Raw genomic sequence first — 26,145 nt, 5'->3', positions numbered from 1 at the left:
CCATGTATTTGTGTTTTTTCCAGACTTTCTCTTGTGATTGATTTCTAGTTTCATACAATTGTGGTCAGAAAAGAGGCATGATGTGATTTCAGTATTTTTGAATTTATTGAAACTTGTTTGGTGGCATAACAGGTAATTTGTTCTGGAGAATTTTCCATGTGTACTTGAAAAGAGTGTGTATTCTACTGCTTTGGGATGAATGTTCTGAATATATCTGTTAGATCCATCTGCTCCAGTGTGTCCATTCTGATCCACTGTTGCCTTGTTTGTGTCCGGTGATCTATCCATTGATAAAAGTGAGGTGTTAAAATCTGCTACTATTATTGTATTATTGTCAGTTTCTTCCTTTATGTCTGTTAATAGTTGCTTTATGTATTTAGGCCCTCCTGTTTTGGGTGCATAAATATTTACAATTATCATATTCTCTTGTTGGGTTGTTCCCAACATTCATTATGCAATGCTCTTCTTTGTCTCTTATTACAATCTTTGTTTTAAAGTCTATTTCATCTGATATAAATACTGCTACCCCAGCTTTCTTTTCACTTTTATTTGGAAGGTAAATGTTTTTCCATCTCTTCATTTTCAATCTACAGGTGTCTTTAGGTCTGAAGTGAGTCTCTTATAGGCAGCATATAGATGGCTTAAGCAGGTTATATTTTCCTATGGAAGGAATTAGGGTCAGATTAAAATCTTAGAGACCCTTTAAAAATTATGCTGCCTCCGTTTCTCCTGATAATCAAAAACAAATTTTTTAATGAAAAATTATTAAACAAGTACAAGGCATTTCAACTGAGTTTGTGTTTTTTCCCTTGATGTCTGCTTCAGTGCTTTCTTAAACATTAAATATTTGTTCCTAACAAATATTTCTAACAAAGGCAACTTTTTGTTGCCTTTGCTCTTCTTATTCAGTCTAAATGCATTTTAAACCTTGTCTCCTACATAATGTGGCACTAGGTAGACAATATTAACTTGACATTTTAATTTTCTTAAAAAAGGAAAACGGATATTTTAAGAAATATGAGGCAGAGACTTGTTAAATAGCCATGAGGGCCATAGTGAACAGCCATGTAGAATGGAGGCAGGTGGGAAAAAGAAACAGAGGCACTGCACGTTGATGTTGAGTGGAAGAAAGGGCCCAGACGGGGCGCGGGTCAAACTGACAGCAAGGAGAAAGGGTGAGAAATCTGAGCGAGAAGAGCAGTGTGTCTTTGCCTCAGCCGTCCTGCACCCCAGCCTGAGAAACCCGACTCTGAAGTTCTGCCCATGTCTCTACCATTCAGATTCAGCTGGAGCCCCAGTCCCTGAGCACCTGAGCCGGTGTCCGAACCTGACGCTCTACCAGAGCTTCTGTGCCATGAAGTATGCCATCTATGCCCTCTGTGTGAACTCACACCAGCACTCCCAGTGCCGGGAATGCAGAGACAGTCCTTCAGAGGACCCGGCCGTGGCTGCAGAGCCAGAAAATGATTCTCTCTCCTCCCCAGGTACAGACTTCTCCCTGCCATCCCATCCCTGACATAAGCCAGCAGCAGCCTTTCCCAGAGAGTTCTTCGTGGGATTGGGAGGTGGCCTTGATTTTTTTATGGCCAGGAATAATTCCATCCATTTGTCAGCCTCCATGAATCAGAAGGACATGGAGAAGACATTACCTAAGTTCTAATAGGAGTGTGATCAGGGGCACCTGGGTGGCTCAGTGGGTTAAGGCCTCTGCCTTCGGCTCAGGTCGTGATCCCAGGGTTCTGGGATCGAGCCCCATGTCGGGCTCTCTGCTCAGCGGGGAGCCTGCTTCTCCCTCTCTCTCTCTGCCTGCCTCTCTTCCTACTTGTGATCTCTGCCTGTTAAATAATTAAAAAAAAAAAAAAGGAGTGTGATCACTTAGTGCAGTATTTTCCAAATGCTTTTTTTTTTTTTACTACAACCCACAGTGAAAATAGCATTTCACATCACACTCCTGTTTACACTTAGGCATATAATTTGTGAGATATATATGTTTGTGTAAGAGATATACAAACTAAGTTTTAAGAAACAATACTTACCTTTCCAAATGGAGCACGCTCTCAGTTATTTTTCTGTTCTATTTTTTTTTAAGGTGGGTCTTTAAGTCAGTGTTCTGGGTTACAACCTCCATTATGAAAGAACCTCATGTTTTATCCTCTTTCTTTGTTCTTTTTTTTTTTTTAAGATTTTATTTATTTATTTGAGAGAGAGAAAGCGCACACAAGCAGGCAGAGTGTCAGGCAGAGTGAGAGAGAAGCAGGCTCTCCTCTGAGCAGAGAGCCAATGTGGGGCTTATCTCAGGACCCCAGTACTATGACCTGAGATGAAGGCAGACATTTAACTGACTGAGCCACCCAGGTGCCTTTTTTCTTAATAGTTTGTAATTCCTTAACTTACCATATGTGACCAGGGGTCAGTTATCTTCCGTGTGGCTTTGGAATAGACCTTCACCAGTGAGCATGGTCATTTCTGACTAGTGAGTATTTCTTGAAAGATCTAGGTAGCTCATGATCCCCTTTAGTGTAACAGTGAATGAAAATAGAATTGAGGAATAAGGCATCTCCGTGCTGCCTTCATTCCAGGAACTGAAATATGAAGTGCTTGTCAGAGATGAGGAATGATATTTTTTTTGCTGTTTTGTTTTTTAAACTTTAAAAAAATTTTTTTTCTTTTTTTCTAATTTAAATTCAGTTAATTGACATATAATGTATTGGTTTCAGAATGATTCATCAGTCTTATATAGCACCCAGTGCTCATTACCTCACATGCCCTCCGTAATGTCCATCACCCAGTTAGCCTGTCCCTCTCCAGCAACGCTGTTTGTTTACTAGAATTAAGAGCTGGGGGCACCTGGGTGGCTCAGTGGGTCATGGTCCCAGGGTCCTGGGATCGAGCCTCACATCGGGCTCTCTGCTCTGTGGGGAGCCTGCTTCCTCCTCTCTCTGCCTGCTGCTCTGCCTACGTGTGATCTCTGTCAATAAATAAAATCTTAAAAAAAAAAAAAAAAAGAGTCTCTTACAGTTTGTCTCCCTCTCTGATTTTTCTTGTTTTATTTTTTTTCCTCTTCTCCTATGATGATGAGGAATAACATTTAAAAGCCGAAACAGGGGCGCCTGGGTGGCTCAGTGGGTTAAGCCGCTGCCTTCGGCTCAGGTCATGATCTCAGGGTCCTGGGATCGAGTCCCATATCGGGCTCTCTGCTCAGCAGGAAGCCTGCTTCCCTCCCTCTCTCTTTTTGCCTGCCTCTCTGCTTACTTGTGATCTCTCTCTGTCAAATAAATAAATAAAAAAAAAAAAAAAAAGCCGAAACAAAATAATGAGTGTTCAGTAAGCTGTACTCTTGATTAAGGTAGCAAAATCTGCAAATCATGCAAAGATATGGCTGAATAGTCTCTTATTCTTCTCCCTATAACTGCTTCTCATAGTCATTAAAAAATAAATGACTTAAAAAGTTGTGAGAAAAAAAAAAAGTGAGAATGTTTGAGTCTGCCAAGTAGTATTTCTTTTCTTTTCTTTTTTTTTTTTAAGATTTTACTTATTTATTTGACAGAGAGAGATCACAAGTAGGCAGAGAGGCAGGCAGAGAGAGGTGGAAGCAGGCTCCCCGCCAAGCAGAGAGCCCAATGCAGGGCTCGATCCCAGGACCCTGGGATCATGACCCGAGCAGAAGGCAGAGGCTCTAACTCACTGAGCCACCCAGGCGCCCCTGCCAAGTAGTATTTCTAATGTTTACATTTTCTCTCTTCTCTTTCTCTGGCCTCTTCTTTTACACATGCTTCTCTAGGTGCTTCAGATCTCTTTTCAACATACCTAGCCAGATGTCAACAGTATCTGTGCAGTATTCCCGACTCCTTGTGCCTGGAACTTCTAGAAAACATCTTCTCATTGCTCCTCATCACCTCTGCCGAGCTTCACCCAGAGCCTCACCTACCCGAGGACTATGCTGAGGATGATGACATTGAGGGGAAGGGCCTGTTGGATTTGAGGTCACCATCAGAGAGCCCTCAGCACACAGCACAACCCGAGAGGAAGTCGGAACAGGGTTGCCAGGGAGTTCCCAGGAGCCTTGCTAATACAATCCCAAGCTGTCCGAAGACAGAGCCAAAAGACAGTTCCCCAGGGCCCCATGGGCACAGCTTTTTGGACCTAAAGCACTTTACTAGTGGTATCAGCGGGTTCTTGGCTGATGAATTTGCAATAGGGGCCTTCCTCAGGCTTCTTCAGGAGCAGTTGGATAAACTCAGCAGCCACAGTCCCCCTGAGAAGCAAAAGCTGCTAGAAGGCCAGAGCTGCTCGGGAAGCAGAGATGGCCTGCAGAGCCGCCTGCAGCGGTTTTCCAAGGTTCTCTCGGAGGCCCAGTGGAGATACAAGGTGGTAACAAGCAACCAGAGCTCAGGTGAGAGGAGACAAGAGAGTCAGTGGGTCCCAAAAGTGAGGAGGGGAAAAAAAATCCCAGGAATGTGGGAGAGACTGAGTTGTTACATGGGAGTCACACCTTAACTCAGGGCATTATCACCATAGCAACCAGTGTCAGAAACCCGTCTCTTGGAGCCAGTCCAGATCTCCCCATACCTCTCCTCCCAGGAGGTGGGTCAAATCAAAACTGAACACTCCCATATGACCCAGAGTTTGCCGTTTCAGAGGAGCAGCCTTCCCGAAGATACCGGCCCATGGCCGTGGGGCATCCAAGTCTCCGCCGGGGGCGTAGGACCAGAAGGAGCCGGCCAGGTAACCTTCTGAAGAGTTCTCCCCAGTCCTCATTCCAATGTGCCAGGCCAAGTGGTGTGCTGCCACTTGTCTAGGATTCTTTAAAATAAAACACACGGTCCAAGCAAAGAATAAGGGATCTAAGATTATCCCAGTTCCACTCCCCTAAGGTAACCTTGCTAATAGTTTCTTTCCAGAAATTTTTGTGACATATAACCGTTACGTCGGATTTTATGCATACAGATGCATCATACTGTATTTACTGTATGTATTGGGAACTGTGCTTTTCTTTCTTCACTTTTACATTCTTTTATATATACAACAGATGTGTCATGCTACATATTGGAAACTTATTTTTTTCTCCTTGTAATTTAAGGCCTGCTTAGCATTTCACTGCTATGTGTACCCTTTTGTGCACATTTAAATTGTTTCTGTTTTTTACTATTATTAACAAGGCTATAGTGAACAACCTTGTACATATATGTCTGTTATACATACATACATACATACATGTCTGTGTGAATATAGCTATAGAATAAGTCCCTCGCAGTAGAATAGCAAGGTCAAAGATACATGGGTATTACCAAATTGCCTTTAAAAAGAGGTGGACAGGATGCCTGGGTGGCTCAGTCAGTTAAGCATCTGACTTTTGGTTTCAGCTCAGGTCATGATCTCAGGGTCCTGAGGTTGAGCCCCAAGTCAAGCTCCGTGCTTGGCCTGGAGCCTGCTTCAGATTCTCTCTCTCCCTCTCCCTCTGCCACTATCCCTTCAGCACCACCACTACCTCTTCCCTCCCCAGCTCGTGCACCGTAAGGAGTTGAGGGTTGATTCTCTCTTTTCTTCCTAATACCTTTAGATGGCCGGGACAGAAGTTCCAATCCATCCCTGGAAAGTACAAGTAGTGAGCTGAGCACAAGTACTTCAGGTATGGGGGTCCCAACCGTTTGCCAACTTCAAGCAGCTTTGCCCTGATAGAGAGTTGCCCTACACCACAGTATAAAATCCTGGACTGAACAGTTTATGCCTGTGTTCAAGAAGGTTGGTTCTAAGAGATATAAACTTCCAGTTATAAATAAGTCACAACTCTATTGTATATTTGAAAGTGGCTAAGAGAATAGATCTTAAAAATTCTATCACAAGGGAGAAAAGTTTGTAACTAGGTGTGATGAATGATGGATGTTAACTAAACTTAATGGGTTGACCATTTCATAATATATACATAAATCATTTTGTTGTTCACCTAAAACTATTACAATGTTATATGTCAATTATATCTCAATTTGAAAAAAAAAAAAAAGGTTGGTTCTGTAGATGGCCAAGCAAATTTCAGCAAGGAAAGGGGGAAGGGCTGTCTCACCATCATGGAGTCACCCATCAGCAGAGAGAAATAGCTGACTAACCCAAAAATGGTACTTAAGTCTTGTATTCAAAGATACTAGCGTAGGTTTGCTCTTCAACTGAGGAAGAATTAAGCCCCACTTACAGAACTTTTAGAGAAGGACCTTAAAGATAAGAGTTTAGTGGGAGGTGCCAGAAGTCGAGTTTTTCCTCAGTTTCTGTTGCTTCCCTGGCCCCCACATTCTTGTGTGCCAACAGAGGGAAGTCTGAACGCTGTGTCTGGAAGGAATGAACTGGATGGCCGGTTGCAGCCCCAGTCTCAAAGCTCATTCATCCCCATGATGTTCTCCCCACCTGAGTCACTGCTGGCATCCTGCATCCTCCGGGGGAACTTTGCCGAAGCCCACCAGGTAAGGGGAGCACCTGTATAGCGGGTGTTAGCCGCCCAGGCCATACCTTGTCCTAGGAACAGCCCATGGCTGCCCATGGCTGTCCAGGCCCCGCTGGGCCTCAAGTAAAGCTAGGTGCATGTGCAACCAGAGCCTCAGGAGCACCTGACGGACCAAATCCAACAGGAGCAACAGGGGGCAGTTTCCATGTTCAAGGCCCAATCCTCAGCATTGTGGATTTCAAGATTCATCCTGGAGATTTAAGCTATTGAATTGTTTCTTAACAGAAACAAGTGTTTCAACAAGATAAAATATTTAGCCACAATTTCAGCACTTCACAATAGTGAAATATTTTTGTGTCTTTCCTTGTACTCCTTCTGTGTTTTTATATAGTTAAAAATCTTGATGCAGTTCTGTTTTTAAGATTTTATTTATTTATTTGAAGAGAAAGACACAGCAAGAGAGGGAACACCAGCAGGGGCAGAGGAAGAGAAAGAAGCAGGCTTCCCGCTGAGCAGGGAGGCTGATGCGGGACTGGATCCCAGGACCCTGGTATCATGACCTGAGCCAAAGGCAGACACTTAACAACTGAGCCACCCAGGCTTCCCAGATGCAGACAATTTTTAATAATAACGAAAATGCTTATTCTATACAAGTATAGGGGACGACCAAACTGGAATGTTCATCATGTTCTATAGGAAAAAGCACAAGGAATAGAAGTCAGAAAGACTTACACTCTCAGAAATTCCATATCGTTATTTGAAAATTGGAATTAAGTGTAATATCTGCTTGTCCTACCTCTTAAAATGTTGAGAGGTTTATGTACAAGCTGTAAGAAATACAAGAATCCTCTACTAAAAATTGCTTAAATTTAATGTCATAAAAACCTACTCTTCTGGTTTTTAAAACTCTCTTGATATTTTTATTACACTTGTGCTGATCCCTTAACAAATAGGTCAGAATTTTTCTTTCATTTGCGTTCAGTTGTTGAGAAATAAATTGAGAAATCTAGGTGGTGAAAGAATCTTTGTGCAACTTCCTCTAATCATTTTAGATCCCAGACCTAAATGATAATAATTCTGACCCTCTGTGGGAGAACAGGACCCTTGCCAATCTTTTTACACCCAAATTCAGAGAGGAATTCAGCTGGGACCCTCCTCCCCCACCCCCGACCCCTGCCAAGGCTCTATTCAGAAAAGTCCTCTCCTCCTCTTCCTTTCCTGGGACCTTGATCTTTTTTTTTTTTTTTAAATAAAAACCCCTGTTTTCTTAACCTGGTTATAGAATAAGTCATCCATATTACAAGAAAATACCAAAAAATGTTAACAAGTATTAACCCTATTATCCAGAACAACCGATATTAAAGGTAAAGTATATTTTTGCCAATACTTTTCTAAGTTATGAATGACTTTTATATAGCCAAAATTATGTTGAATCTAAAACTTTATTTAGGGCCTTTTTTGCATTTGCCTTGTCATTGGGTTTAGTGACCTCACGGTAGTCTGATAAAGTAGGTGCATTTGACCATTCCCCTCTACTCAACATTCAGTTCTTTTCAACCTTGTAGATTATCACCTTTGAGCATTAAGTCTTTTGAATTATTTCCTTAAGAGAGTTTCTCATAAAAATTACTAAGTCAAAGAATAAAAACATTTTTTAAGCTTTGTAGATTGTCAAATTGCTTTTCAAAAAAGATTGTGACAGTTCATCCTACCAGCACTCCATGATGGTTTATTTTAACTTTGTCATTGTGATAGATGCAAAATGGTATTAATGTTAACTTAAATTCCCTGGATTACTAGTAAGGGAAAACATTTTTTTCATCTATGTATTAGTCATATGTAATTAGTCATATGCATTTTTTCTTGGAAACTATTTACGTCTTTTGCCTGTTTTCTGTGGGGGCCATAGAGGCTTTCTTGCTAACTTTTATGAGTAATTTCTGTATTTGATCTATTCTTCTAATATTAGGCGCTCTCACAAGCTTCCAAAGCAGATGTCTCAGAGCCATACTCTAATGCTAGGCAAGATCTCCTATCTCTAGATTCCCTAACTCAGTGGACCCAGCCCAACCCCCACTCCTCCTCTTCCCGTGACAGGTGGTGTTCATGTTCAACCTGAAGTCCTCCCCCAGCTCAGGGGAGCTGATGTTCATGGAGCGCTACCAGGAAGTGATCCAGGAGCTGTCCCGGGTAGAGCACAAGATTGAAAACCAGAACTCAGATGGTGGTAGCAGCACCATTCGAAGAACAGGCAGTGGCCGCTCCACGCTACAGGCCATTGGCAACGCTGCAGCAGCAGGTGCGGGAGAGGTGGGGGGTGAGGGAACAGCCATGCAAATCATAGGTTCCTCATGCATAGCACCTGAAAAATAGCAATGCTGACACGTGCAGAGTCCGTTTCCAGCTGTGGCCCAACTTCCCTGACCCTGGTGGTCCCATCCCTGCCTCTCGAGCTGCTTCATTCAGCTTGTCCTATGGGGTTTAAACTGGAGGGTGTGAATGCTGTTTCCCCCATGTGTTCTGATGGCCACTGGCTTGGGCTTTAGGAAATGGTTGGGAGTTTATTTCCTTCCTATGTAGTTATTCCGGGATAAAACATATCACTTCACTTTTCTTTAAAGTGAAGTTGTGTGTAACACTGATGGCGTAGGATTCACAGGTGTTAGTGCCCAACGTGGCCAGCACGGCAAAAGCCCATCCTTTCATGATTTCTTGAAAGTGGAATCCTGCCCCACATTTCCACATCTCTTACTCATCCAGGCTCCGCACATCAACTACCATCACACATTGCTCCTTCTGCATTCTCCCAGAAATTCACCGTACCTGTTCAAAAGAATATCTGCATATCTTTTTTGTTTGTAATATAAATGCGTTCTTAACAATAAGTCCCGTTTTCTACCTGGTTTTTTTTAGCAATGTGTTTTAGAGATTGTTTCTGATTAGCACACACAAATAACACCTCATTCTTTCTTAGCCTACCTTTAGATCCCATTAGGAAGAAGCCCCCAATCATCTTGACCACTTTGAGTTTCTCTGGGTCTGCCTTTTCATAACATTGTTTTGAGGCCATAAGAACAGGCTGTAATGATGGTGCTAATACGTACAGAAGATAATCTTGTGCGGAAGGATCTCAGACTTTATTTTTTTTAGGTAACTTTTTCAGAATGAAAGTAGTGAGAATCATGTTAACCTCTTGCTTTTTATTACACCTCTGGGTATCCAGGGATGGTATTTTACTCCATCTCTGATGTGACTGACAAGTTACTCAGCACATCTGGAGAACCCATCCCCACGCTCCAGGAGGACTTCTGGATAAGCAATTCCCTGGTGGAGCCCACTGCTCCCCTGAGAGAGGTTCTGGAAGACCTCAGTCCCCCAGCCATGGCTGCATTTGACCTCGCTTGCTCTCAGTGCCAGCTCTGGAAAACCTGCAAGCAGCTCTTGGAAACAGCTGAACGACGTCTAAACATTAGCCTTGAGAGCCGGGGTAAGTGTGCTCCTTCAGCTTTATTCCTTATTCTCCAAGGCAGGGATGGGTTTCTGAGATGCTTGATAAACTGTATAAGAAGAAAATACTGACTGGGGAAGGAGGGGACAGGGAGAAAGGAGTATTAGTTCATTTTTCTCATGTCCAATCTAGTGGTTTAATCTGCCTCTCTGCCTGCTTGTGATCTCTGTCTGTCCAATAAATAAATAATTGTTAAAAAATAATAATAAATAAAGTCTGAGACACTTACCCTTTTTTTTTTTTAAAAGATTTATTTATTTATTTATTTGGCAGAGAGATCACAAATAGGCAGAGAGGCAGGCAGAGAGAGAGAGAGAGAGGGAAGCAGGCTCCCTGCCAAGCAGAGAGCCCGATGCAGGGCTCGATCCCAGGACCCCGGGATCATGACCTGAGCCGAAGACAGAGGCTTTAACCCACTGAGCCACCCAGGCGCCCCGAGACACTTACCTTTTTAATAGACTTGGCAATCTGCACTCATTTAGGGAAATTATAGATACGTTCAAGGACGAAATATATATTCAAAAATTGTATAAATGGAAATTGTGCCTTTAGACTGCATGCCCCTGCCAGTCAAGACCCAGAACAGTCTTGAATTTGTAAACGCAGCATAAGGGAATCGTTTACGGATCACAGCTAGAGGGAGGATTGTATCTTGAGGTTAATAATGTCCCAGAATGTGTATATGGAATTCTTGGAGGAATCCAGTATATGAAGGTAGAAGAATATGAAGAAAGGATTAGGCAAAGTTCCATTCCACATATCCTTGATACACACACCAAACATTGGAAACAGCACCCCTCTGTCAGTAATATGAAGAGAGGAATGGTGAATAGGTCATGACAGGATAGCCAGTCCTAGGCTCAGTGATTCGTTAGAAGTTACAGAACTCAGCATATAGTTATACTCATGGCTAAAATTTATTTCATCAAAAAGATATGCAGCAAAATCAGCAAAGGGAAAGGCTCATGGGATAAAGTCTGAAGGAAACCAGGCACAGCTTCCCAGAGTCTTCTCCCTGTGGAGTCACACAGGCTGTGCTTAATTCCTCCAGGAGTAGTTGTGACAAGTGTATATGAGGATGCTCATTAGAGACTCAACACCCAAGGCTTTTATGGGGCGCCATCTCTGCCCAGCAGGTACCACAATTCTAAACTCTCAAAAGGAAAGCAGGTGTTCTGTGGCTCATTTTATATCAATGTCAGAAACCATTTACCAGGGGTGCCTGGGTGGCTCAGTGGGTTAAAGCCTCTGCCTTCGGCTCAGGTCATGGTCCCAGGGTCCTGGGATCGAGCCCCGAATCGGGCTCTCTGCTCAGCGGGAGGCCTGCCTCCCCCTCTCTCTCTGCCTGCCTCTCTGCCTACTTGTGATCTCTGTCTGTCAAATAAATAAAACCTTTAAAAAAAAAGAAAGAAACCATTTACCAGTCACATTTGCAGCTGCCAACCAATGGCAACCTTGCAAGCAAGACTTTCAAAGGATACTGATCGTAGGCCTGCTGTGGTACCTCTTTTCTGCACACCCCTGCAGATCACTTCTGAGCTGTTGGTTAAAATGTCCTTTAATGTTCACATAGTCCTTCTAAGAAGGTTTACTGTAGCATGTGCAATGCTGGGGGTTTTGGGGGGTTTTTTTTGTTTTTTTTTAAGATTTTATTTATTTGACAGAGATCACAAGTAGGCAGAGAAGCAGGCAAAGAGAGAGGAGGAAGCAGGCTCCCCGCGGAGCAGAGAGCTGGATGTGGGGCTCGATCCCAGGACTCTGGGATCATGACCTGAGACGAAGGCAGAGGCTTTAACCCACTGAGCCACCCAGGCGCCCCTGCAATGCTGTTTTTATCACACAATTTCCTTCCCTCTCGCCTAGTACCCATACTTGAAAATGAAAGGAGGTATTACTCAGAATGCTGATAGCTGAGATGGTTTCATGTCAGTCGTTAGGAATTTAGTACCTACTATATTTCCAGATTATCTGAAGTGTAGGGAGTACAAGAGAGATATAAGGAATAATCTTTGTCCATAGAGTTGTTCATAGTCTAGTCAGAGTGTCAAGATGCCACTTTAAGCAAAGAGAGAAGACAGATATGATCCCAGCTCAGATTCTCAGCTGAGGACACGACCAAGGCAAATTCACAAGAAGTGATTGGCTTGGGACAGCAGTTCCAGCGGAGTGCCTGAGGTGCTGGGTCTGCTGCTGTTGACAGTGGAGGCATCATGCTGGAGGTCGCTCTGGAACCTCAGGCATGGAATAAGCTGGGTAAGCTGGTTGTCACCCAAGGGCACAGCATATATTTCCTCCCTAACACTGGAGAAGATAAAATTTTTGTAAGTAAATACAGGACTGAGTATCAGTCTTTGAAAGTGCCTGATTTTGTCCTGCATTCCCTCTTCCTTCGATCCGTTTCCAGGTCGCCGGCTAGACCACATGGTTCTCAATGCTGATGGCATTCGAGGTTTTCCAGTCGTTCTTCAGCAAATCAGTAAGATCCTCAATTACCCACTTACGTCAGCCGGACAAACTAAACCAGGTAAGCTGCATTTCTCCCTTTTTCTCTTGATTCCTAGGTGTGGAACATTAGGTTTGCATCAGAGTTCACTCTTCTCATTTGCTTCCCACAGAGAGTATAGAAGAAAAAGGAGCAGGCCCTCCCCGGTGCAGCGTGGCTGAGCTGCTTCAGCTGTGCTGGCCCAGCCTCACCGAGGACTGTGTGGCCAGTCGTGCCGCCCTCTCGCAGCAGCTGGATCAGGTCCTCCAGTCCCTGAGAGAGGCACTACAGCTGCCAGGTATGGGCCCGACTGCGTGGCAGCAGATGACGGCTGACCGAGGGAGAGGAAAGAGCCAGGAGTGAAGGAGCACTTTAGAGCAGAGGCTGAGCACTCTGGGACTGGACTCTTGCGGCCCCCTCGTTCGTCAGGGTGTACCTCACTGCTAACTCCACCTGTTTCTCCCCTACTCAAGTGAAGGGATGCTTCATGCTTCATTAGCTGATACATCTTCCTGACTTTTCATGAGAAATACACCCGGAAGGTACTTAGTAAATACTGATCAACCTTCGCTAAAACATTGCCATGCTCTCCACAGAGCCATTCCACCCCAAAGACACTGGGGTGAAAACAGGACTCTCCACCCTGATTTTTCCAGACTCAAAGCTCTTCCTGGCTGAGAATCACTCGTAGAGGCAACCAGTGTAGGATTTTATAGCTACCTTGTAAGTGTAGCACTTAAGCTAATGGAGGCCCCGTTGATCAGAGCCAGAAGCACAGACTAACACTTCCATCCCTTCTCCTGTCATAACTCCTTCCAGAGCCCAGGAGTACTCCACTGTCCTCGCTGGTGGAGCAGGCAGCCCAGAAAGCTCCAGAGGCCGAGGCCCACCCTGTGCACATCCAGACTCAGCTCCTCCAGAAGAACTTGGGCAAGCACACCCCAGCAGGCAGCAGGCAGACCGACTACATGGGCACCTTTTTCAGTTACTGCAGCACCATGGCTGCAGTTCTCCTTCGGAGCTTGAGCTCTGAGCCTGGTGAGTCACAAGAGAGAGGAGATGGAGTCATGACTGGCCCAGTGTTTAGAGCAGGGAAGAGGAAGGATGCACAGCAAAAGAGGTTCTGGGTACTGGGGTGCCTGTGTGACTCGGTTGGTTGAGCGTCCGGCTCTTGGTTTCGGCTCAGGTCACGATCTGAGCATTGTGAGTTCGAGCCCCACACTGGGCTTCACGCTGGGCTTCACATTGGGTGTGGATCCTGCTTGAGATTCTCTCTCCCTCTGCTCGCCCCTGCCCCTTCTCTTAAAAAAAAAGAGAGAGGGAGGTTGTGGGTACAGCAGTAGCCACGAACACTAGATTTATAGAGTCCTCTCTTACTTATCTCTGTGTTTTATTCATGCTTGTCTCCCCACTGCCCAGTACAACTGTATAGCACATGGGAGTACTCAGTAAATTCTGATTGCGTTACTGACAAAAATACCTCTCTCAGACTGTCATGGATTTGAGGACCCAGAGAGGATCAAGCTGTGATATGAGGGCCAGGTTCTTACCTGATTCCACAGAGCTAGTATTGCGTGCACTTTAGTCATGGTGAAGAGAGCAGGATGAGCTGTTCGTGGCTAGACCTAACCCCTGAAGTCTGTGCTGTGGTTGGAAGTCTTTAGAGCATAATAAGTTGTAAACTTGCTGTCAGGGTCCTGTCGAGAATACCCTTTACATAGAAAATATCATCAGAAGGGCTCTCAGTGTAGTCTTTTTTTTTCCCCTAAGGATTTTTTTATTAATTTGAGAAAAAAGTTTTTTTTTAATTTCAGAGTGAGAGAGAGAGAACGTGAGCAGGGACTGGGGGGAGAGGGAGAAGGAGGCTCCCTACCTAGACTCAGGGCTCCATTCCAGGACCCTGAGATCATGACCTGAGCCAAGGCACACACTTAACCAACTGAGCCACTCAGGTAACCCTCAATGTAGTCTTCATTTTGACATTACCCTTTTTTTTATTAACTCTGGGGAACAGGGCTCTGAGCTGTTCTGGTCAGTGGTGAAAACAAAAGTCACTTTATCTTTGCAGATCACGTGGAGGTCAAGGTGGGAAATCCATTTGTTCTCCTGCAACAGAGCTCTTCCCAACTTGTGTCACACCTCCTACTTGAGCGACAAGTTCCCCCAAACAGGTAGGAGCTACTCTGTGGGACTTAAGCACGGATGGGCCTTCTTAAAACTGTTTTTGTTTCGTTAAGGAATGCCAGGGCTCAGTGGGGTTGCGCTTGAGTTCAGTACAAAGAGTGGGGATTTCTTTCAGACTTTTCCCTTAATTTGCGTTTACTCTTACATTAAAATTCAATTTCAAGACTGAAATTCCTTTCTGTTTCACCACCTCTACCAACATTTATATTACAGGCATAAAATTAAGGGATGAATCTTCACTTATGAATAAGCAAAAATCCAAAAATTGGATAACTCGTTAGTTGGCACACTATAGGAAAACAAGCATTCTCAAAGACTGCTGGTGAGACATAAATTGGTACAGCCCCTGTGGGAAGACAGACTGTCCATATTTATTTAAAAAAACAAATTTGTATATCCTTTGACTTAGCAATCCACATGAGGGAATTTATCCTGTGGCTTTCCTGACCTGTGAAAAATTATATATATATAAAGTCATTTTGTTCTAGCCTTATATGTAATAGAAACAGGTAAGAAAAACCACTGTTCAGTAATAGAAGACTAGTTAAATTATGGCTCAACCCATAATGGAGTACTATGTAGATATAAACAGGAATGAGGGGGTCTCTCCATAGAGGGATGTGGACAGATCTCCCAGATAGAATATCAAGTGAGAAAGCGAGAGCAGATAGGCTGCCGTTCGTGTGGGGAGAAAAGAGAGAGAGTTAAGAGTAACAACTAAAGAGTCTACATTTACATTTGATTGTATAAACAGATGAATTCCTTGCTTGGGTAATATGCCTATGCACTCAGGTTTTGTGCCTCCTCTGCTTCTCTCCCTCCAGGCTGGCAGCCCTTCTGGCCCGAGAGGGGCTCAGCCTGAGTGTGCCGAAAGTCATCGTGAACTGCTGCTGTGAGCCTCTTGCCCTTTGCTCTTCCCGGCAAAGCCAGCAGACGTCATCCCTTCTGACCCACCTGGGCGTCCTGGTCCAGCTACATACCTACCACTGCCTGGAAGACCTCCCACTTTCTACACTGGGCTCACCAAAGCCAACTGGGAATTCCACAGTGGAGAGAAAGCCCCAATCCTCCCCAAGGGAGTCATCACTCCCAGCCCTTACATCCTCTGCCTTGGCCTTCCTTAAGTCCCGCTCAAAGCTACTGGCCACAGTGGCTTGTCTGGGAGCTTCCCAGGGACCAAAGCTCACCAAGCCCAGCTTGTCGTGGAAGGATTTTCGTGGCCGCAGGGAGGTGCCTCTGAGTGCAGAGCAGGTAGCTCAGGAGTGTGAGCGCCTCCTAGAACAGTTCCCTGTGCTCAAGGCCTCCCTCCTGGCTGCCTGGGAGCCACTACGACGGTCCACCGAGCAGGGGCAGAGCCTGGCAGCGAGTCTCTGTGGCCGGGCCAGTCTCTCTACCGTCCTTCTGGGCCTACACTCTCCCAGTGCCCTACAGGTGCTCACAGAGGCCTTAGAGGAAGCCCTGGTAGCCAGAGATTGGCCCCGAGCCCTTCAGCTCACAGAAGTGTATGGGCGAGACGTGGATGACTTGAGCAACATAAAAGATGCAGTCCTGAGCTGTGCTGCGGCATGTGGTGAGCAGAAGGCTGTGCCTCCCCCTCCCCTGGTGCTAATAACGTTGAGCATTCAGTGAGTGTGTCATTGCATTTGATCCCCACAATAACTCTAGAGAAAGCTGCCACCATAACCTCATCATGTTAAAAGGAAACTGAGGCTCAGAGAATAGGAAACTTGCCCAGGATAGTAAGTGCTGGAGCAGAGCTTAGAAGCCCACTCCATCTAACTTTATGTTATTTATTTATTTATTCATTCATTTATTAATTTGAGAGAGCACACACATGTGAGAGCGAGAGCAGGAGCAGCGGGGCGCGGGGCTGGGGGGCGCAGAGGGAGAGGGGGAAGCAGACTCCTGTCAAAGCGGGGAGCCCGATGTGGGACTCGATCCTGAGCTGAAGGCAGCTGTTTAACCGACTGAGCCATCCAGGCACCCTCCATCTAACTTCAGGACAGGCACTCATGACCAGTATCCTCAACACTGCATATCAGAATCATTGGAAAATTATATAAACTACAGATATCTGAGCCTAACACCCTGAAGCCCAAGCTGGAATTCAGGCAAATGTTGACTTTAAAAGAGGAGTCAACAAACTTTTTTTCTAAAGGGCTTTGGAGATGATACAATCTCGGTTGCAACTACTCAACTCTGCCATTAGAACATGAAAGCAGCCAGAGATAATACATAAACAAATGAGTGTGGATATATTCTAACACAACTTTATACATAAAAACAGACTAAGGGCTCCTGGTTGGCTCCCTCAGTGGAGCGTTTGACTCTTGACCTCGGGGTTGTGAGTTTAAACCCCATGCTGGGTGTAGAGATTACTTAAAAATAAAATCTTAAAAAAAAATCCAAAAGAGACTGTGGGCCTGTTCGACTACCCCTATTTTAAAAGCTCCCAATGAGGCAGCTCTTTCTGCTGCCAGGCCCTGTCCTCATGCTTTAATAAAACCACCTTTTTGCACTGAAAAAAATAAATAAATGAAAGCTCCCAAAGAGCTTTTAAGGGAGTTGAGAGCAATGACCTGTAACACTCCACTGAGCGGGGACAAGAGTTGGGCATGCCATAGGAAATGGCTTCTCAGGCAGGGGCTTGACTGCCCTACAGAAAGGAGAAAATCCCTCCAGGAGAGGGTGGAGAAATCCAGTGACTGGATGTGCAGTCTTAATTGTTTTGAGGCTATTTTCAGTTCTGTGAAATGGGTGTAGGAGAGAAAGATCTACTGAGTAATTATGACGGAGGGCATGGAGGGAGCCAGACTGGTTTACCTGAAATAACTTTGAGGAGTCCTGTATGACGCAGGGCAGAAACTGCAGGGAACACTCAAAGTTCCAGCAGACTCAGCCTGAGTCTGACCCAGTGCTATCACGAAACGTGGAGAGCTTCATCTGTTCTTCCGTCTCTTCTTCCTTCATTCCTTCCTTCTCCCTTTCTCCCTTTTTCTTCCTCTCCTGTCTCCTTTTCTCTCTCTTTTCAGAAAGTCTCATGACTGTGATTAAGTTTGCAAAAAGAGAAACATGAGGGCATATAGCATTTCTCCTTTTCATATGATGGTTCTAAGTATAAAAATTAATTAAGTTCAGGGGTGCCTGAGTGGCTCAGTGGGTTGATCCTCTGCCTTCAGCTCAGGTCATGATGCCAGGGTCATGGGATCGAGCCCCGCATCGGGCTCTCTGCTCAGCGGGGAGCCTGCTTCCCCCTCTCTCTCTGCCTGCCTCTCTGCCTACTTGTGATCTCCCTCTCTCTGTCAAATAAATTAAAAAAATAAAATAAAATCTTTTAAAAAAAAATTAATTAAGTTCAGAAGGATCTTAAGGATCCAAGCTCCTGTTTTATGAAATTGAACAGAGCCCTTCTCTTAAGGAGTAGCCTGGACTCTGGAGCTCTTCCAGTGCCAGGCTTGCTACCTCTGGACATCTTTTCGTCTTGTAGACAAAGAAGGTTGGCAGTTCCTGTTCCCCGTGAAGGATGCATCTCTGCGAAGTCGGCTAACCCTACGGCTTGTGGACAGGTGGCCCCTCGAGTGGTGCTTGGAGATCTTGGCGTACTGCATCTCGGACACAACTGTCCAAGACGGACTGAAGTGTGAACTACAGAGAAAGCTGGCAGAGCTGCGGGTGTATCAGAAGGTATGGTTCCCAGCATCAAGAAGAAGGAAATAGGCTTCCCACCATATTACCAACTCCAGCCTCTTCTCATGTGATGCTGGACTTTAAGAAACAGATGATCTGGGCCTGGCTTTTGTCCTGCATCTGGCTTCTGTTCTGGGGTGAACAACGAAGAGAGACCTTATCTCTATTTCCTGTTGTTTTCCTTTTGTAATTTTAAATATGTGTGCATCAAACAAGGATAGTAATAACAGTCCGCAAGGCCTCTTTCACATGTGTACTTGAGTTCTGTTATGTGTTCCTTGTTTTTCAAGAGTTCTTACAGATCTTAATCTCTATTGTGTCTTTTTTAAAGATTGTTTTAAATGTCAAGAGCCATTTTGAAAGGCTGCAGAGACATTGACAGTTTGAAAATGAAAGATTATTTCAGGATGTGTGTTATATTCAAGATCAAGAGGCCCAGGAAGATAGGTTTCGGTGGTATGGCTGCATAGCAAGTATAAGATTTATGCTGATTTTTCCATTTGCTTTAATTCTTCCTCTCTCCTGGCAAGTTTTGACAGCTTGACATTGGGACAGAAACCTAGGGGTGGCCCATCCCTGGAAACTCCGATGAGTTTGAATGTTCATAGAGGGGGAAGCTGAAGTGTGGTTTAATAGCTCTTCCTATCTTTCCTTAGATTCTAGGTTTGCAGGCTACCCCAGTGTGGTGTGACTGGCAGAGCCTGAGGAACTGTTGCATTGAGGACCCATTAACTGTCATGAACATGATTCTAGAAGCAAAGGTACTATTTTCCTGAGTGGTATTCCCCTTTTTCCCTTTCTCAGAATTGCAACTCCCTACCTGACTGTAGACCTCTTTCCATGTATCAGTGTCCACATTTTTTTGTAATTACATCACATTCTTTTTTCTTTTTGTGTGTGTAAAATTTACCAACAGAGAAGTGTAGAGAATAATGCAATGGATGCATTTGTACTATAACACTACGCTCCGTACGTTGAGTACAGAATGTAGATCTACTGGTGGAATTGTTGAATCACTGGACGTGAGCATCCTCACCTTTACTGAGACATTACAAATTGCTCTTAAGCTCAGTAGACCGCTTGCAGTTCCTCTTACCAAATGCCATAAGGATATGGTATTGTCCAACTTTGCCCTCTGTGCCAGTAGAATGGTATCTCATGCTTGAATTTACATTTCCATGATTACTAATGGCCTTGATTATGACATATGAAAATGTCTTTTCATATGTTTATTGAACATTTGAGTGCCAAATAGAATTTTATTTATTCTTTAACAAGCCCATATACCATAGTTCAAAATGTGGATGTACTCATTCAGATGTTCATGCATCGAAGAAACCTTTATTGACCATCTCTTATTTGCCGCTATAGTAGATGGTGGTGAAACAAAGATAACTAAACTTAGTCCTTGACCTTGTACAGCTCACATTTTGGGAAGAGGGGTGATGTGACACACATCACTAGATGATTGCAATATATCACCTGACAGGAGTAAACCCAGACTGTGGTGGGGGCACAGGCAGGGCACCTGATGTATCCTGAGAAACAAAGAAGCATCCTGAACAAGGTGGCCCCAGTCAGAGTTGTGGGGAGGGCATTCCAGGAGACACCATATTAAAATACTCGGGCAAAGCCTTGGGAATTCCATTCTCTGAAACTTTAATCCAAGGTTCACAGATTGGGGGTGGGGAGTAGCAAAAAGGGACATGGACAGAATCCAATGCCCAGCATGTTTGACCCATGCAGTATTGGTCTGCCACGTTTTTATTTTTTCACGTTAACTTCATTGCCAGCATTTTAAAATAGGGAAGTTTTTTAATTAAAAAAAATTTTTTATTGTTTTTTTTGACGTTTGGCAACACTGGGCTTGCACATTCTCGTGACAACAACCAGAGCTGAGTACGCACTCTCTCCTTTGTGTTTTGTTTTGTTCTTTATTTTAATTCTAGTATAATTGACATTTAGTGATACAGTAGTTTCATTGTACAATATACTGATTGAACAATTCTATCCATTACTCAGCACTTTCTCCTTTGGACAGTCTTAGTCCTCCCCACTTTCTTAATATCTCCCCAGGACTAACACAAGGTGTCAGTCACTTCATGCCATCTGTTTCTTTTTTATGATAGATCTCAGAGAAAAGTGATATCATTAATCAGCAACCTACTTTGATCATTTACATAACTCCGTTGCCACTCTAGTCCTTTGAGTTTACAAGCCCACTTTAATCCCAGAGCGAAGTTCCCATCAGCACTTAACCAAACTTTCCTGGGGCTTCAGCAGACTCAAGACTGCTAAGCGAAATCAGTCAAAAGCTGGATGTGACAAAGTCAGTGATTCAAAGGGATTGAAGCCGTGTGTATTTGCTTCCAGGAATATGGACTGTGTGAGGAGTGGGGCGGCCTCTACCCTATTCCAAGAGAGCATTTAATCAGCCTACATCAAAAGCATCTTCTCCACCTTCTAGAAGGAGGAGATCATGAAAAGGCTCTACAAGTAAGCTTCCATCTCTTGCCATTTTTCTTTTGGAATAAGACAAAAAGGTTAGTCAAATCAGAAGGCTTTGTTTATGTTAAATACCATGCAAAACATTTGCAATCTCTGATCTGCCACTTCATGTCCTTCGGGAGTCCTTCTTGGCCTCAAGAAGATCATAGTCATCTTCAGTGGAAGGTGCCCAGCCCTGTGTTTCATGCGAGATGGTCACCTGGGTCCAGGATTCTGCTAAACTCTGGTCATAGTCATCATTTGTGAAGCTGCAGGGGTGGTGAAAGAAAGAGTGCAGAGAAGGAATTAGTCCAAGATTAATAAACCTAAATGTTCCATTCCCAAATAAAATAAGGCTAGACTGAGTTCTTTATGAGCCTTACCTTTCTCCTCTACCCTTCTCGTTCAACAGCTCCTGCGAAGAATTCCTGATCCCACAATGTGCCTTGAGGTCACAGAGCAATCCCTCGACCAGCACCCTAGCTTGGCCGCTTCTCACTTCCTGGCCAACTACCTCACCACGCACTTCTACGGAGAACTGACTGCTGTCCGACACCGTGAAATCCAGGCACTGTACATGGGATCCAAGGTCAGGAAGGAAAGGGGGAGTTGGGAAGGCATGCCTTGGGGAGAGACTGCTGGCCCAGCTCCCGCTTCAGAACTTAACCTTTCAGTGGCTCTTCTCCTAGACACTTGCCATTCTTGGCCTATGCTATATAAAACCTTTATCCAGCAGCCCACTCCTGCGTCCCTTACGAGTTGTCATTCTCTTACCACCTTGTCTCCAAAGTGAGTTCTAAGTGGCCCTCTTAAGTTCCCTTCGTGGTTTCCCTGGTATCTGCTAGATCAGTGTTCTTAATGCAGACCACAGAGTAGAATCACCTGGACTTAAAAAAAAAAAACATTAACCTTTACCCTAGATCAATTAAAACTGGATCTCTTATGTCAGGAAACAAACTGAGGGTTGCTGGAGGGGAGGGAGGTGGGGGCGATGGGGTGGCTGGGTGATGGACATTGGGGAGGGTATGTGCTATGGTAAGTACTGTGAATTGTGTAAGATTGATGAATCGCAGACCTGTACCCCTGAAACAAATAATACAGTATATGTTAATTAAAAAAAAAAAAACAACTGAATCTCTTGGGACAGGGCCTGGCTATCTTCCAAAGAGATTCTGAGGAAGGATATCAAACTACTGCTTAATAACCTCATCTTGCTAAAGGAAAAAGAGTTAATTCTCTAGGTAATGAGGTCCTTACCTTTGATGTGTAACCTTGGAGACACTAACAGAAGAAATTACAAGCTAGAAGAAGTAATCTGGAGAAGAGGGGAGTTGGGGAGAATTAGGGCCCTCGGACACTGTTCTGATGATTCTGATTAGCAGTCATGTCTTTCACTCCATGAGTATGGAAGTTGCCCCATGAATAGAATGAGTGCTGGGAGAACCATCAATATGAGTACCGGCCCACTTGTTATGAGTTCTACTACATAAAATGTTCCTAAAGAAAATGCCCTTTTTTTGTTTTTTGATGCACTATAACTAAATAGGGGGAATCCTTGAAAATTGGCAATGAGCAGAACCAGTGAACATATTTCAAGCCTAGTGATAACAGTCTCTAGGAGTGTAGAGACATTATTTATCTGCAGGACACTGGAGGTGCTAGGTTTAGGCAGCCTACTAATACTACTTTATGTTGCTCATTCTAATTAGCCTCAGATGTTAAAATAGTGGCTTTAAGGATCAGGAAGAGTTCAGCTATACCTGGAGGTGCCACCTGTGGGCCAAATCCAGTCCCCAGCCTGCTTTTGTGAATCAGATTTTTTTTTAAAGATTTTATTTATTTATTTGATAGACAGAGATCACAAGTAGGCCAAGAAGCAGGCAGAGAGAGAGGAGGAAGCAGGCTCCCCGCTAAGCAGAGAGCCCAATGCAGGGCTCTATCCCAGGACCCTGGGATCACGACCTGAGCTGAAGGCAGAGGCTTTAACCCACTGAGCCACTCAGGCACCCCCAGATGTTTTTTTGTTTTTTTTTTTTAAGATTTTATTTATTTATTTTACAGACAGAGATCCGAAGTAGGCAGGAAGGCAGGCAGAGAGAGAGGAAGAAGCAGGCTCCCCGCCGAGGAGAGCGCCCGACTCGGGGCTCGATCCCAGGACCCTGAGACCATGACCTGAGCCGAAGGCAGAGGCTTTAACCCACTGAGCCACCCAGGCGCCACCCCAGATATTTTTTTAATATAAGTTTGTGCACTCATTTACTTACATATGGCCTATGGCTACTTTCACACCACACTGGCAGAGCTGAGTAGTTGCCACAGAGACTTCATGGCCCATAGAGCCTAAAATATGAATTATCTGATCCCTTACAGAGAAAGTTAGCCAACCTTTCATCTAGGTAAAAGGTACCTGAAGTACTTGTTGCTTGCCTCCTGGAAGATTGAAAGAGGACTTCAGCCTTGCTTCCTGAAAGACTACTCCCCAGCCCTGGTAGCTGGTCATCTACCTTTGGTCCCTGATCCCCTTCTCCCTCCCAGTAAGAACCTTGGATTTCTTCTGAAATGTGTATACTGTTTTCTTTAATCTATGGGTCTACCCTCCAAACAGGTTCTGCTGACCCTACCTGAGCCGCACCGGGCCAGCTACTCCCACTTGTCCTCTAACCCCCTCCTCATGCTGGAGCAGCTACTCATGAACATGAAAGTGGATTGGGCCACTGTGGCTGTGCAGACACTGCACCAGCTGCTGGCTGGGCAGGAGATTGGCTTCACCATGGATGACGTTGACTCACTGCTCTCCAGATATGCGGGAAAAGCCTTGGACTTCCCATACTCTCTGAGAGAGAAACGATCGGGTAACTGCCAACATCATAATGGGGCCTCCAGCTAGAGGAGAAAACACCATACTGTATCCTTAATTATAATTTGTCTTCTCTTACTATTTTGAGTTGATCAAGAGTGAGAGGAATACCCTTCCAGAGAGATAGCTCTTTGCTATGCAGGAGACCTCTTGGCCCTGGAGGAGGTGTCAGGGTAACCAAAATTAAAGTATGGTAGATTACCACTGTGCAAACATAAAGATTTGGGAAACCAAACATGCTGAGCATGGTCTCTGTCTGGCTTTGGCACAGTGGACTCTTACCTACCATCATTCTGTACTGAGGGAATGTGCTCTTCCAGGAGCACATCAGATCCCCCTACTATGTGAGCCAAGCCTCTTCCAGAATGAAGAAAATGAAATAAATGTAGGCTGATGTTCGCAGACAGCTTTTTGTTTTTCTTACTCTACCCTCCAGGGCCATCATTTCAATGTCTTTTATTTCCCTTTGGGCATTTTTAGATTTATTTTGTGAAATCCTAACAGCTACTTCATTATTTCATGCATCTAAACATAGTTTGCTTTTTGAGAAGTTGAAGAAGCATGCTTTCTGTTACCTTGGAAGTACCTCCGCCATGCTTTGTACACTTGGTACAATCATGGAATGACAATCAGCAGAGCAACAGGGCTTTAAGTTAAAGGCCTAGCAGAATGAGTAAAGATGCTTATGGTAGGATGATATTTTGTCAGCATTTTCCCTCTCTACAGATTCTGTGACTCACCTCCCGGAAGTCGGTCAGACTTCAGACCTCGAGACCTTGTCTAGATCTCCATCAGCAGAGTTCTCTGCCACTGCGGCTCCTGGTAAGAACAGGTTCTGAGAGTTAATCTGTGGTTTAATTCAAACTTGCCTGATTTTGACTTTCTTTTGCCTCTTTTTTCACTTCTAGTTATGATACTCTTACTGTTTTTCTTGGTTCATTCCAGCTTTTTATATCCAAGAAAATTTAACAAACGATTTTCATCATTTGCAGTCCTATTTCTGTAAAATCTCTGCAAACACTGTATTAGCAAATACTGAACCATTACTTATAGGGAAAATGTGTGCATGTCTTTCTGTCTGTCACTTAAATTGAAATTGAAAACGATTCATCCTAGTAGATTTTATTTTATTTTACCAAAGAGAAAAAGGGGTTTAGAAATGTTAAAGTGACTTGCCTGAGGCAAACCCATTAATGAGTGCCTCATGAGAGTTTGGGATTCAGCCCCTGTCCAACTCGCCGAGAGCCAGGGCTTCTTGCACCACCCCACGCTGTCCCCTACCATCTCCATCCTCTGCTCACCTCTGTATGAGAGCTGAAAGAAGAAAACAGAACATCACCTTGTTCATCCTCAGAGGTGAACCTGCATGTCAGGCGACTCAAATTATTCACTCTGCCCACGTCTACAAACTCCCTGCGGATACTGATTTTGAGGTTACAAGTAAATTTTGGTGGGCAAATGCACAAATACAGACTCTGCAACTAGGGAGGATAGAGTGTCCTCAGTGCTTATGTACATTCCGGCCCTCTGCTGTAAGTTCGTTATTTATGTCTGTCACCTGCACAGGGTACAGGCTCCTTAAAGGCCTCAGCCGTGTCTTGATCACCCCTTTCCACTACCACCCTTCTCCCCCAGTCCCTGGCCCCTTGCACAATGGCCTACAGTTCTCAGAGGAAGCTTCAGCAAGTGTTTCTTTTGCCAGCAGGAGGGGGAGTGGGATTCAGGGGGGCAGATCTATGAGTGCTGCAAAGAGTCAGTGTGTTTTTCAGTTCTCTTTTTCCATGACCTGCCAGTCTTGCTCTGCTAGATGACAAGAAACTTCCTTAGATACCATTAAGCAGAGACTGGTATTTCATGGCCGTACTTTGAAAATTAGCCATGCTTTACAGTACCCGGTGGACCTGAGGGAAGGGCTTAGACTTAGAGGTATATGAACACCTCATGCACCTGCATATGGCAGCCTGAGCACCTTTGGTTTACTTTTTTTTTTTTTTTTAAAGATTTTATTTATTTATTTGACAGGGAGAGAGAGATCGCAAGTAGGCAGAGAGGCAGGCGGCGGGGGGGGGGGGGGGGGGACCAGGCTCCCCGCTGAGCAGAGAGCCTGAACCAGGGCCAGATCCCAGGACCCTGAGATCATGACCTGAGTCAAAGGCAGAGGCTTAACCCACTGAGCCACCCACATGCCCCTTTTATAGCTTTTATTGTGGACATTTTCCAATATACAAAGGTAGAATAGTGTACTGAAGTCTTATATACCTACAGCCCAACTATAATAATTATCATCTCACAGTGGCCATTCTTGTTCCATTATACCCTTGTGCTGCTTCTGGGTTATTTTGAGGCAAATCCTGGGTGTCATATGATTTTGTTTATAAATATATCAGTATGGGGCACATGGGTGGCTCAGAGGGTTAAGCCTCTGCCTTCGGCTCAGGTCATAGTCTCAAGGTCCTGGAATCGAGCCCCACATCAGGCTCTCTGCTCAGCAGGGAGCCTGCTTCCCG

General features: G+C 44.5%; 1 protein-coding gene across 1 annotated transcript in view; it reads left to right on the top strand.

Moving 5' to 3' along the window:
- The window catches only part of ZFYVE26 (zinc finger FYVE-type containing 26), a 64,628-nt gene that overhangs the window by 14,937 nt on the left and 23,546 nt on the right, over positions 1–26,145 (top strand). Inside the window, exons 10-27 of the mRNA XM_080807349.1 lie at positions 1,281–1,484; positions 3,782–4,393; positions 4,639–4,725; positions 5,561–5,629; positions 6,301–6,452; positions 8,531–8,732; positions 9,657–9,920; positions 12,346–12,465; positions 12,557–12,721; positions 13,243–13,461; positions 14,492–14,594; positions 15,432–16,177; positions 18,095–18,291; positions 18,951–19,055; positions 20,668–20,790; positions 21,194–21,370; positions 23,387–23,633; positions 24,365–24,460. Coding sequence (XP_080663475.1) covers positions 1,281–1,484; positions 3,782–4,393; positions 4,639–4,725; positions 5,561–5,629; positions 6,301–6,452; positions 8,531–8,732; positions 9,657–9,920; positions 12,346–12,465; positions 12,557–12,721; positions 13,243–13,461; positions 14,492–14,594; positions 15,432–16,177; positions 18,095–18,291; positions 18,951–19,055; positions 20,668–20,790; positions 21,194–21,370; positions 23,387–23,633; positions 24,365–24,460 — 3,888 coding nt within the window. The remainder of the gene's footprint in view (positions 1–1,280; positions 1,485–3,781; positions 4,394–4,638; positions 4,726–5,560; positions 5,630–6,300; positions 6,453–8,530; positions 8,733–9,656; positions 9,921–12,345; positions 12,466–12,556; positions 12,722–13,242; positions 13,462–14,491; positions 14,595–15,431; positions 16,178–18,094; positions 18,292–18,950; positions 19,056–20,667; positions 20,791–21,193; positions 21,371–23,386; positions 23,634–24,364; positions 24,461–26,145) is intronic.

Source organism: Martes martes, assembly GCF_963455335.1.
Source record: "Martes martes genome assembly, chromosome: 7".
NCBI lineage: Eukaryota > Metazoa > Chordata > Mammalia > Carnivora > Mustelidae > Martes > Martes martes.
This window is presented reverse-complemented; position numbering and strand designations above follow the sequence as displayed.